The sequence below is a fragment of the Hypanus sabinus genome, chromosome 19 (assembly GCF_030144855.1).
Source record: "Hypanus sabinus isolate sHypSab1 chromosome 19, sHypSab1.hap1, whole genome shotgun sequence".
Taxonomy (NCBI): Eukaryota; Metazoa; Chordata; class Chondrichthyes; order Myliobatiformes; family Dasyatidae; genus Hypanus; species Hypanus sabinus.
This window is the reverse complement of record NC_082724.1, coordinates 77,267,866-77,281,022: the sequence shown is the minus strand read 5'-3', so window position 1 is coordinate 77,281,022 and position 13,157 is coordinate 77,267,866. Positions and strand designations below refer to the sequence as shown.

At 43.7% G+C, this 13,157-nt stretch overlaps 1 protein-coding gene across 1 annotated transcript; it reads right to left on the bottom strand.

Annotated features, from left to right (window-relative positions):
- Positions 1-1,302: 1,302 nt before the first annotated feature.
- On the bottom strand, positions 1,303-12,737 carry LOC132378079 (hyaluronidase-1-like). Its single transcript, XM_059944803.1, has 4 exons — positions 12,336-12,737; positions 8,812-9,789; positions 6,874-6,963; positions 1,303-2,505 (listed from the first exon to the last, which is right to left on the bottom strand). The coding sequence occupies exons 2-4, from the start codon at positions 9,715-9,717 to the stop codon at positions 2,179-2,181; spliced, it is 1,323 nt and encodes a 440-aa protein (XP_059800786.1). The 5' UTR covers positions 9,718-9,789; positions 12,336-12,737; the 3' UTR covers positions 1,303-2,178.
- Between the last annotated feature and the right edge of the window lie 420 nt (positions 12,738-13,157).

The following is a 13,157-nucleotide window of genomic DNA, read 5'->3' as shown; positions in this document are numbered from 1 at the left end:
AATTCAGAATTACTAAAGCAGAACATCCAATTACTATCCACTGTAAAAGACAAGGTCTCACAGTGGCTACCCATTTCAACTTGACTTCCTATTCCCACATCCACATGTCTGTCCATGGCCCCCAACTACTGCCATGACATGGCCAAACTCAGGTTGGAGAAGCAACACCTCATATTCTATCTGGGTTGCATTCGGCCTGACAGCATAAACATTTATTTCTCCAACATGTTAATTTCATCCCACTTTTCATCCTCCTCTTTTTTCCATTCCCCATTCTGGATACCCCTTCTCCTCACCTACCCATCACTTCCCTGTTTCCTCTTTCCCTTTCTTCCTTGGTCCACTGTCCTCTCCTATCAAATTCCTTTTACTTCAGCCCTTTACCTCTTCCACCTGCCAGCTTCTTCCTTCATTGCCCTTCTCCCTCACCCACCCACCTACTCTTCACTTTGTCTCACCTACCACCTGCCAGCTCATATTCTTAACCCTCCCTCCAATTTCTTAATCTGGATTCTGACCCTTTCTACGCCTGGTGAAGAGTCTCAGCCTGAAATATTGATTGTTTATTAATTTTCATAGGTGCTACCTGCCTTCCTGAGTTTCACCAGGTGTTGATCATTATCTAGTTACCTTTTATAAGACTATACGATATAGAAGCAGAATTAGCCCATTCAACCCATCGAAACTCCTCCACTATTTCTTCATGTCTGGTCCATTTTCCCTCTCAGCCTCTATCTCTTACCTTCTCCCCGCATTCCTTCATGTCAGCTTACAGACTGCACACTAACATTATCTAGGTTTCCAACATGCACAGTAAATGTTCTAAATGGAGTAGGAATCATAAATGTTAAAGTCTGCAGACAACACCTCTGTCCTTGGCTGAATCAAAGGTGGTGATGAATCAACATATAGGAAGGAGGTTGAAAATCTCTGAGTGGTGCCATTAAAACTTCTCAATGTCAGCAAGATGGAGGAGTAAACCAGAGATCTGTGAGCCAGTCTTCATCAGGGGATTAAAGACGGGGAGGGTCAGCTACTTTACATTCCTCATTGTTATCATTTCAGATATCTGTCCTGGGCCCAGCACGCAAGTACCATTACAAAGAAAAATGGCAGCACCTCTACATTTTTAGAAATTTTCAAAAGTTCAGCTTATCATCTAAAACTTAAACAAACTTAGTGCATTGGAGAGTGTATTAACTGGTTGAATCACAGCCTGGAAACACCAATGCCCTTGAACTGAAAAGCCCACAAAAGCTGTGGGTACAGCTCAGACCTTCATGGATAAAGCACTCCCCACTATTGAATACACCTTATTTATTTATTATGATTGTGTTTATATGTGAAATCCTACAAGAAAATAAATCTCAGGGTTGTAGATGGTGACATATATGTACTTTGAAATGTCTGGCATAACTGGATTAGTTTCTCTCTGCAGGATAGCAAAAGTGGTATTATTATATTTTATTAAACCAGTCAAAATCACTGCTCATGATCACCATAAATACTTCAAAGTGCAGAAATAGATGCTCTCAGAGTTATGGACAGTCAGCTGCAGTAACACTAATATTAATGCCAGTGATGTTAGTACAGCGCTCACTTGAGCTGTCGCAGAATGGAGAATACCTCTGCGTGACTTTGTTTAACGTGGGGAGGCTGATAGCACGGGCAGTCACCACACAGTCCTTGGCTGATTGATGTCAGGGTCAAATGGCACATTATGACTGGGGACCCTTCACTGCTGCAACCTTTCTCTGTCTTCACTCCCATTGTGATGTGTCAACATCTTCAGCCAACTCCACCATTGAGAGTTTGATTAGACCACTCTTTGTCTAGATCATCCCCTTTGACCTTACCACCATGGGTGACCCTACCAGTAGCTAAGCTCCAGAAGGTATCACTCTCAGGAACTCACAAACTTTTCTACTATGACAAGTGATGATCCTTGGAAAAGAAGAGGATAATGTTGATAAGGGACAAGACAAGCTCCAATTGACTAGGTTCATGCTTTTCAGAAGCAGCTGCTAACAGTTTGAATTTGAAGGAACACCTTTTAGTAAGATATATCACTTTCCAGATAAGATACGTGCCACAAAATGGTGTCTTTTTGATGGTGCCCTCCTATGTTCACTTGGTGGAAGAGCAAATTGGACCAATTATTAAAATCCAGGTTAACAGTTACACTATGTCACTTTTGATCTCACAATGTGTCCCCATCCATCCATTGTAACACTGGCACTGAAAACTCTTGGCCATCTCCTTCACGTCTTCTTCAGTTTCCTGCCCCCATAGGATGTATGGCAGCCCTTTGTTTGAAGGGTTCACCTTTATGGAAAAGGACTTTGGGTTGAGATGCAGATAGGTATGAGTCCTGTTGCTTGATCGCACACATCTGCCGTGGTTGTTACACAAAGCCAAACTGCATTTTATTGCAGAATTTGTTATGTTAACAATATATTTACCCAACAGTCCACTGATGTATTCTTTCAGAGCAAGACAAGATTCCTAGAGGAAATAAAACATTACATTTAAACAAAAACAATCTTTCTTTATTCTCAACAATCCAAACTTCAAAAGTATCTCAACAGACGGTTATCTTGAAATCAGTTTAAGTTTTTCTTACAACGTCTAATACCAGAGGGCATGCACTAAAGTTAAAAAAAAATCTGAGGGACAAGTTGTTTCCCACCACCACACAGGGTGGTGAGTGCTTGGGATGCTGGGAGAGGTAGGGACATTAGGGACTCTTAAGAGATGTTTAGATAGGCACATGAATATGGGAAAATGGGTTATTATGGATATTGTAAACAAGAAAGACTGCAGATGCTGGAAATCCAAGCAACACACACACACACACACACAAAATGCTGGAGGAACTCAGCAGGCCAGGCAGCATCTAGGAAAAGAGTACAGTTGATGTTTTGGGCTGAAACCCTTTGGCAGGACTGGAGAAAAAAAGATGGGGAGTAGATTTAAAAGGTTGGGGGAGGGGAGGGAGAAACACAAGATGATAGGAGATACCTGCAGGGGGAGGGATGAAGTAAAGAGCTGGGCAGTTGATTGGTGAAAGAGACAGAAGACCATGGAAGGAAGAAAAGGAGCACCAGAGGGAGACGATGGATGGGCAAAGAGATAAGGCTAGAGAGGAGGAGAAAGGATGGAAGATGATTGGGGGGGGGGGGGGCATCACTGAAAGTTCGAGAAATCAGAATCAGAATCAGGTTTATTATCACCAGCATGTGACATGAAATCTTTTAACTTAGCAGCAGCAGTTCAATGCAATACATAATCTAGAGAGAAAAGTAATAAATATAATAAAAATAATAAACAAGTAAATCAATTACAGTATATGTATATCAACTAGATTTTTTAAAAAGTGCAAAAAAAATACTATTTTAAAAATGTGAGTTAGAGTCCAAGGATTCAACATCCATTTAGAAATCTGATGGCAGAGGGGAAGAAGCCATTCCTGAGTCGCTGAGTGTGTGCCTTCAGGCTTCTGTATCTCCTACCTGATGGTAACAGTGAGAAAAGGGCATGTCCTGGGTGCTGGAGGTCTTTAATAATGTACGCTGCTTTTCTGAGACACTGCTTCCTGAAGATGTCCTGGGTACTCTGTAGGCTAGTACCCAAGATGGAGCCAACTAGATTTACAAACTTCTGCAGCTTCTTTCCCCCCACCTCCATACCAGACAGTGATGCAGCCTGTCAGAATGCTCTCCACGGTACAACTATGGAAGTTTTTGAGTGTATTTGTTGACATAACAAATCTCTTCAAACTCCCAATGAAGTACAGCCACTGTCTTGCCTTCTTTATGACTACCTCGATATGTTGGAATCAGATTAGATCCTCAGAGATCTTGACACCCAGGAACCTGAAACTGCTCACTCTCTGCACTTCTGATCCCTCAATGAGGATTGGTATGTGTTCCTTCATTTTACCCTTCCTGAAGTCCACAATCAGCTCTTTCATCCTACTGACATCGAGTGCCACTCCACTAGTTGGCATATCTCACTCCTTTACGCCCTCTTGTCACCACCTGAGATTCTACCAACAATGGTTATATCATCAGCAATTTTATAGATGTTCATACCATCAGGTTGGAGGCTACCCAAACAGAAAATAAGGTGTTGTTCCTCCAATCTAAGTGTGGTCTCATCATGAAAGTGGAGGAGGCCATGGATCGACAGGGTGGCGGGATCCCACCATCAAGCTCATCTTTCCCTCTCCTCCACTTTCTGCCGGGAGCACTCCCTATGCGACCCCCTGGTCGATCCGTCACTCCCTACTGATCTCCCTCCTGGCACTTACCCTTGCAAGGGAACAAGATCTACATCTGCCCCGACACCACCTTCCTCACTACCATTTAGGGCCCTAAGCAGTCCTTCCAGTTGAGGAGACACTTCACCTGTGAATCTGTTGGGGTATCCGGTGCTCCCAGTGTGGCCTCCTGTGCATTAGCGAGACCCGATGTAGATTGGGAGACTGCTTCACTGAGCACCTATGCTCTGTTCGCCAGAAGTGGGATCTCCCAGTGGCCACCCATTTTAAATCCACTTCCCATTCTGATACATTTATTTATGGCCTCCCACACTGTCATGATGAGGCCACACTCAGGTTGTGATGCCTGCCCATCACCATCCTCTGGTGCCCCCCCACCACCCTTTTCTTTATTCCTTGGCCTTCTGTCTCTTTCACCAACCAACCTCCCAGCTCTTTACTTCATTCCTCTCCCTTCAGGTTTCACCCATCACCTTGTGTTTCCTTCTCCTCACCCCCACCTTTCAAATCTACTCCTCAGCTTTGTTTCTGCAGTCCTGCTGAAGGGTTTCGGCCAGAATCGTCAACTGTATTCTTTTCCTAGATACTGCCTGACCATTATGATATTGTGTAGGCAAAAGTGGTTAGTTTAGTTGGTCACTTGATGACTAATTTAATTGGTTTGGCACAACACTGTGGGCCCAAGGGCCTGCTCCTGGGTTGTGCTGTCTATAACAACATCACTGGCCAGAAATCGCTGTGTTAGCACCTGTACAGTGAAAATCAATTCTCAATAATTTTCAAGATTGTTTGTTGTAATTTCTACGTATAAAGGAGAACAGAATGTTTGTTACTCCGGATTCAAGGATTTATTCCTCACTGTGATGATGCACTAATCAGCTTTAAATTTAGTGGCACAACATGGAATAGGCCTTTCTGGCCCTTCAAGCCTTGTTGCCCAGCAAACCTGATTTAACCTTAGCCTAATCATGGGGCAATTTACAATATCTACTAGCTAGTATGTCTTTGGACTGTGGGTGGAAACCAGACAGCCTGCAGAAAACCCATGCATTGAACAAGCCCCTTACCGATGATGTCAGAATTGAACTCTGCCATCATGAGCTGTAACAGTGTTGTGCTAACTGCTAAGCTACCGTGATATCGATGTGGCATTTTTTAAAAGTAGCTAGGAAGTGATGTAAAGGAAGAGTAAAAAAAAATCAGTATTAGGACAGCACCTCCTAGCCAATTGTTGTAAATCTCCACATGCCTGGGAGGCTGATGATGGAAACTTATCAGGGATGTGATAGAATAAGGGAGAGTGTCTAAATATCAAGGATTCTATCTCCATCTATCACGAACCTCTCTCAATTTAATTATTACACTTAAAATTTTTCAGGGCTTCAGTACTGTGAGCAAAATATCAAGCTGCTGGAGGAACTCAGTGGTCAGGGAGCATCTTTGGAGAACATTGAACAGTATCGCCCAATGGATGGAAGTGGCCAGTCAGCACTTGGAGTTGAACCTTTCATCTGAAGTGATGAAGGGTCTGATCCAAAACACTGACTACCTGTTTCCCTCCATAGATATTGCCTGACCACTGTGTTTCTGAAGCAACACACACAAAATGCTGGAGGAACTCATCAGGCCAGTCAGCATCTGTGGAAAAAAGTACAGATGGCGTATCGGGCCAAGACTCTTTGGCAGGCCTGGAGAAACACAAAGACGAGTCCAAGTAAGAAGGTAGGGGAGGAAAGGAAGAAACACAAGGTGAAAGGTGAAACCGGGAGGGGCAGGGATGAAGTAAAGAGCTGGGAAGTTGATTGGTGAAGGAGTTACAGGGCTGGAGAAGGGAGGGGGGTGGTTCTGATAGGAGAGAACAGAAAAGCCATGGAAGAAAGAAGAGGGAAGAAGCACCAGACGGAGGTGATGAGTAGGCAAAGAGATAAGGTGGGAGAAGGAAAAGGAAATGGGGGTTTGGGAACTAATATGATCAGGTTTTAGAGTCACAGAGCACTACAGCACATCAACAGTGCTTATCAAGAGGCTGTACAGTGAGTACTTGCACAAAATGCTGGAAGAACTCAGCAGGCTAAGCAGCATCTATGGAAAAGAGTATAGTCAACATTTCGACTGCAGACCCTACATCAGGACTCCAGGACTAACTCTTCTTCATCGATGCTGCCTGGCCTGCTGAGTTCCTCCAGCATTTTGTGCGTGTTGCTGGGATTTCCAGCATCTGCAGATCTTTTCTTGTGTGTGTTTCTTAAGCAGCTTGTTTTGTTTTTCTCCAGATTCCAGTCTCTTGTATCTTCACTATTGTGAAACACTACATCTTCCCACAAACTTCATGAACCTAAAATCACTAATGATTATTCTTCTTCAGCTTTCCTGTTCTATGAGCCATGACCCTTCACCTTGTTTCCGAGTACAAAAATACATTGATAAAGTGGAGTTTATGTCAGATTGGTGACTGTAATGGTTTGGGTGGGTCAGTAGAGAACAGAGATCAAAATTGGGAAGGATAGGAAGATAATCAGTTAAATAAAGTCCACAGAACATCACCCCAGTGTGAGTGTCCTGTACACTACACACTAAAGATCAGACTTTACCTGTGAGCGGGCATAATCCTTGTTCCCCCAAAGAACAATTCCTGCAGCTCCCATCGCAACACTTTCTCCGATACTGTGAACCAAGTCAGTCTGAAAAATTAAAGAAAACAAAATCACCCGTCATACTATTTTCCAAAGGTCTAGGTATCCATGCATCTCAGCCCACTGGGACTGGCTTTGGTCATAGCATCTCACCCAGCAGAGAAATTGAACAAAAAGTGAAAAATAAATGTTTATTAAAAACATTACAACTTAATTTTCTCAAGCACTATGTGCAACTGTGTGTCATCTTTTTCAGCTTTGTGTTGTCCTTTCATTGATTTATTGGGAAATTAAGCATTAAATCTTTTGAATAGACATTCATACAAAAATAGACCGTTTCTGCCAGGATCAGTAAATGCCTGACGGCCGGGACCCAGCTGAGAGCTTTGAGATGAACTAAGGTTGTTGGTTTGCTTTGTTTCATTTATTCCTTTGTGGGGTAAGGAAGGCTTTTTACATTTCCCTAAATGTCCTTCAAAGTGAATGACCTGACCATGTAAGAGTTTCCTGACCTAATCAATACCAACCAATCAGATTTTTCTATATTTTGACCATAAGACACAAGAGCAGAATTACTCCAGTCAGCAAAATCAAGTCTGCACTGCCTTTCCATCATGGCTGTTTTATTATCCCTCCCAATCCATTCTCCAGCCTTCTCCCTGCGACCTTTGACCCTACTATTCAAAAACCTATTAACCTGTTTTAACTATTCCCAATGACTTTGCTTCCAAACCATCTGTGGCAATGATTCACCACCCTCTAGCTAGAGAAATTCTTCCTCATCTGTTTTAAAGGTGGTGATGAATCACATACAGGAGGGAGATTGAAAATCTAGCTGAGTGGTGCCTAAACAACAACCTCTCACTCAGTATCAGCAAGACGAAGGAGCTGATTATTGACTTCAGGGAGCAGGAAATCAGAGGTTTTTGCGCCATTACTCATTGGGGGATCAGAGATGGGCCCAGCAACTTATATCTCTCCTGGGTCCAGCACGTAAATGAAATTATGAAGTAAGCATGGCAGCGCATCTACTTCCTTAGAAATTCGCAAATATTCAGTATAATATCTAAAACTTTGACAAACTCCTATAAGATATGTGGTGAAGAGTACATTAACTAGTTGCATCACGGACTGGTATGAAAACACCAATGTTCTTTGACAGAAAATCCTACAACAAGTAGTGAATTAGGCCCATCCATCACAAGTAAAGCTCTCCCCACCACAGAGCACATCTACATGGAGCACTGTCGTAGGAAAGGACCATTCATCATCAAGGACCCCCACCACCTAGGCTATGCTCTCATCTTGCTGCTGCCATCAGGAGGAAGTATGGGGGCCTCAGGACTTTCACCATCAAGTGACTGGAAGGCCTTATTCCATGCCTAATCTCTAGATTAATAAAAAATATAAATAGCCTGTTTATTAATTGTAATGAATTTCAAAAGTAATTATTTGTTTTAAATATTGTTCTGCAGCACATAGGATATCTTCTGTAGCATTCAATTTTTATAACCCCAAATTACTGTGGATTGTGTCACTAGCATTAGTAGGATTATTGAAAAAATTCTACAACATCTGCTGCCAGAAAATAGACCACTGACTGAAAGGCTGGAAATACTCACTAAATCAATCATTTTGGAAGTACTCATCGGAGTGGTGAGAGAAAGGAAACTAATGTTTTAAGGTTACCTGTTTCTCTCCCCACAGACATTTTCTGACCACCAATTTTCAGCATTTTCCTGTTTTTATTTCTGATTTCTGGCATATGCAGCTTTCCTTCTGACTTTGGAATCCATCAATTGACCTGCAAGGACCCCTCTCTACATAGAAGTTCTCAACACAGCCTTGCCCCCTTTATGAGCATTTCCCAAGGGAGCTGAGAACTGGATGGATTACCTCAGTTAGGAAGTCCACGGTGTTGGCATATACAATCCGAGCGTACGGGAGGACCGGCAAACTGTAATTCACTCCCCGTTGAGCATGACGCATGGCCTCTTTGATTTGATAATGAACAAACCTCTGTGTATTCTGGGTTATTCGATGCCAGTCATTGAGGTAAATGCTTGGGTACAAAGCACTACTCTCCTTCCAGAGCCAAGCAAGCTGGTCATTCCTCTTCATCTCAATACCTGGACACTTTCCAGTGTAATTTTTGGTAAACAGGTCATTGTAGCAACAAGGAAAGCCATAATAGCCCCATAAGCCCCAAGGCCTAAGAATTTTCGATAACTTCAAGGTCTGTACCATAAAGCCCATGGCTGCATGTTCATATTCAATTTGGGCTTGTTTTGCCACTTGCTTCTCAGACCAATCAGGATGTCGCTTTCGGACCAACTGTTTTGATTTCCTATGGTAGATATCCTTCCAGTCCCAGTCCCTTGACCACAAGGGCCTCCAGGATTCCCAGTCAATGACAGACAGCCCATCAAAATCTTCCAGTGGTATAAGTTTTTCCACATCTACTTTGGTCTTCATGAGATGATACTTCAAACTGGAGTTCTGGGGAGTGCCCCCATTTACAGATACCCCACCATCAGTATAGTGGGGGTAAAGGCCCAATTCATTTTCATAAAAGATGGTGATGCTTTGCCCAATGAATGAGTCATTCTGGTTTGAAATTATATCGAAAATGTCCAGGTTCAGGTCAATGCCAAAGGATGATTTGCAGGCAGCAGTAGGAGCATTCCACACAGTTATGAACGGCTTGTTGGGTATAACTGGGACTCTTGTTTGTCTCAGTAAATGTCCCAGTATCAAATTGCACATGCACAATAAAAATACTGGTGCTGTGGTGAGAGTCATGTCTAATAAACTTGTTTTCCCACTCTTTGGCAAATCAGCCTGTTCACACTTTGTGTGCAGTTACATATTGTGCTGTAGAATTAGAAGATAAAGAATTATGGAAAATCTTGGAATTTTTTCCACATCAAATGTATTTTCACGGAATTCTTATATCAGTTTGTGAATTAAGAAATATTATTCAAACACAAATAGCATTTGTCCAGAAGTTCACGAGAATGATTCCAGGAATGAAAGAGTTAAAAGTATCTGGAGCTTTTGATGGCTCTGGGCACATTCTTCAGAAGAGTTGGGGGGGGGGGGGTGTGGAATCACACCGAATCCTATTCAAATATTGAAAGGCCTGGGGATCTAGAGAGGATATGACATGATAGGAGCCGAGGCACACAGAACAGAGGTGAGGAGGAATATAGCCAGAGGGTGGTGAATTTGTGGAATTCATTGCCAGAAATGGCTGTGAAGACCAAGTAATCGAATATTTTTAAAGCCAAGGTTGGTAGGTGCTTGGTTAGTCAGAGTGTCAAAAGTTACAGGGAGAAGGCAGGAGAATGGGGGTGAGAGGGATAATAAATCAGCTTTGATGGAACAGTGAAGCATACTTGATGGGCCAAATGGCCCAATTCTGCTGAATAATGAAACCTACTAAATATTGAAAGGCCCAAAAAGAGTGGATGGGGAGAAGACATTTCCTGTAGGATCAGAGGGCACAGCCTCATTAGAGGGGCACCCATTTAGAACAGAGGTGAGGGATTTCTTTAGCCAGAGGGTGGTGAATTTGTGGAATTCATTGCCATGCATGGTTGTGGAGGCCAAGTCATTGGGTATATTTAAAGCAGAGGTTGATAGATTCTTGGTTATTCAGGCATCAATGGTTACAGGAAGAAGGGAGGAGAACGGTGTTGAGAGGGTTAATAAATCAGCCATGAAGGAATGGCAGGGCAGACTCGATGGGCCCAGGGCTAATTCTGCTCCCATGCCTTATGGTCTTATACGGCATACAGAACGCTTGGCTTCATCAGCCAAGGCACAGAAAGCAAGTGCAGCGTGTGTTACATTTGTGTAACCATTGGCTGGGTCAACACAGAAAACACTGGTGGAACTCTACAGGTCAGGATGGGACTCAACCCAAAATACTGACTGACCAATTTCCCTCAGATGCTGCCTGACCTGCCGAGTCCCTCCAGCACTTCGTGTGTGGCACCAAATTACAACATCTACAGTCTCTTGCAACACTACTGGTTGGTCCATACCCAGACTATCATCTGTGCAATTCTGGTCACCAGACTGTCTGAAGTTCATGACTGCAATGACCAGGGAGGAAAGGATCAGGCTGTTGCTTGGGATGGAACATTTCGGTTATGAGGTAGAAAAGGATAGGCTGGGTTTGTTTTCTTTGGAGCAGAGGAGACGGGAGAATTTGATAGAAGTATACAATGTTGTGAGGAGCCACCCTATTGCTGCAGTTTCACTGAAGATATCTCAAAACAGATGGCATAGGTTTCAGATGAGCAAGAAATTCACAGCAGATCTAAGTTAGATTTGCTTTTGCCCAGAGGATGGTTGGAACACACTCCCTGAGGAGGTGGTGGTGGAGGCAAGTAATTTCACAACATTTTACTAACATCTAGACTAGATCTCACTGCCACGCCCTAGAAGGCTATGGGTCAAGTGCTGGTAAAGATGGGTGACTGGAGGATGTGGCAAGGTAAAGGTTAGGATAATGTCCAGGCAAGGATAGTTTACAGATAGATGCAGTCAACTCAGGCAAAAAAAAGGGTCTTTGAAGAACATAACTTCCCTTTACCCAGCATGGAGCTGGAGCAAATGAAGGATTCTCGGGTAATACTGAGTCTGCTCTGCCACTCCACCATGGCTGATTCGTTGTCCCTCTCAACCCCATTCTCCCACCTTCCACCCACAATCGCTGATGACCTGACTAATCAAGAACCTAGAAATCTCCACTTTAAATATACCTAATGATTTGGCCTCCGTGATTATCTGTGGTAATCAATTCTGCATATTCACTACACTGGCTAAAGAAGTTCCTCCTCATTTCTGTTCCAAATGGACGTCCCTTTATTCTGAGGGTGGCCCCTTCAGTTCTAGTCTCCAGCACTATCACAAACATCCTTTCCACACCCACTCTGTCTACCATTATCAGCAAGCCAGGCAGTATCTATGCAGTGGGAAATAAACAGTCCACATTCAGGGCCAAGGACCCCTCATCAGGACTGGAAAGCAATGAGGCAGAAGCCAAAGTTAAGATGAGGGAGGGGGAGGGGTGCAAGTTGGCAGATCAGGAGACCAAGTGAGGTTGGTGGGGGAGGGGGGAGGGACGTAGTGAGTAGCTGAGAGGTGATATGTGGAAGAGGTATAGGGCTGAAGAAGGAAGAATCTAATAGGAGAGGACAGTGAACAATGGAGTAAAGGGGAGGGGAACTACTGGGGGTAACGGGCAGATAGGAGAAAAAGGGTGAGAGAGAACCAAGAAGAGAAAGAGAGGAAAGGTAATCAATCTGAGAGTGAGTGAGTGAGATCACTTCTCTCGTTCGTCTTCCAATTATTTTAAAACACAGTAAAAATGGTTTAAAATGTCTCAGACCCTGTTTATCAGTTCTTACCCATCTTCCAGAGGTGTGGCATTCGGCGGCAATTGTGAAAGTTAATTCCTTTTCCTCAAGCGCATTTTCTGCCGGGGATGGCCTGGTGTCCGCACACAGTTCTCTATTGAGGCCTGTGATTCCCGTATGGCAGCTCCCGTTGCAATTCAAGCCAAATCCCGCATCGCTGAGCTCGCTAATTGGACGGGTAACGGAGCGAGCTGCACCGCCCTGTTTAGCGAGAGCGACAGTGGGATGGGACTTCTATCCTGTCATATGATTCAAGGGGGATGGAATTGAGTGCGCTGTCTCGAAACTAGCAAAGCCGGCGTCCGAGACGCAATTTGCGCTTCATGGGGAAGAGGTCGACGTGGACAGTCTCTTCCCAGGAGGTCACAGAATTAGGGAAGGGTTTGAGCACAAGGGAGGAGCTTAAAATAGTGAAGTTAGCGGAAATGAAAACAGAAGCTGCTGGGAAGATTTAACATAGGCTCAGAATCCGGAGCAACAATACTTCTGTCGGAAGAAATCAGTGGATCAAGCAGTGTCTGTTATTTTTAAATCAAACAGAAGTTTATTTCAATACTACAACAAAGCACTATGAATAAAACAATCACAAATATCCGACTAGATTAAAATATAGCCATCCTCATCTAAGGATGCAATTTATCCCCTGCAGTGTCCAAAGGTTGTGAAAGACATTTGAACATAAGCCCAGGCAGACAGCCTCGGGGGATGGTGGGGTGAGGGGAGACTCGATTGTACCTGCAGAGAGCTGCTTTACCAGGACCCTCTTCCCGTCTCGCTGCCTTCACATCGGGCGACGAAATATGAAGACGGTGC

What these genes read in the sequence shown, in the direction of transcription:
- LOC132378079 (XM_059944803.1), bottom strand. Translation starts at nt 9,717, where the DNA reads ATGACTCTCACCACAGCACCAGTATTTTTATTGTGCATGTGCAATTTG. An exon ending in CCGTGGACTTCCTAACTGAG is followed by an intron (nt 6,964 to 8,811) that starts GTAATCCATCCA and finishes TTAATTTTTCAG; the next exon opens with ACTGACTTGGTTCACAGTAT. An exon ending in AGGATTATGCCCGCTCACAG is followed by an intron (nt 2,506 to 6,873) that starts GTAAAGTCTGAT and finishes TATTTCCTCTAG; the next exon opens with GAATCTTGTCTTGCTCTGAA.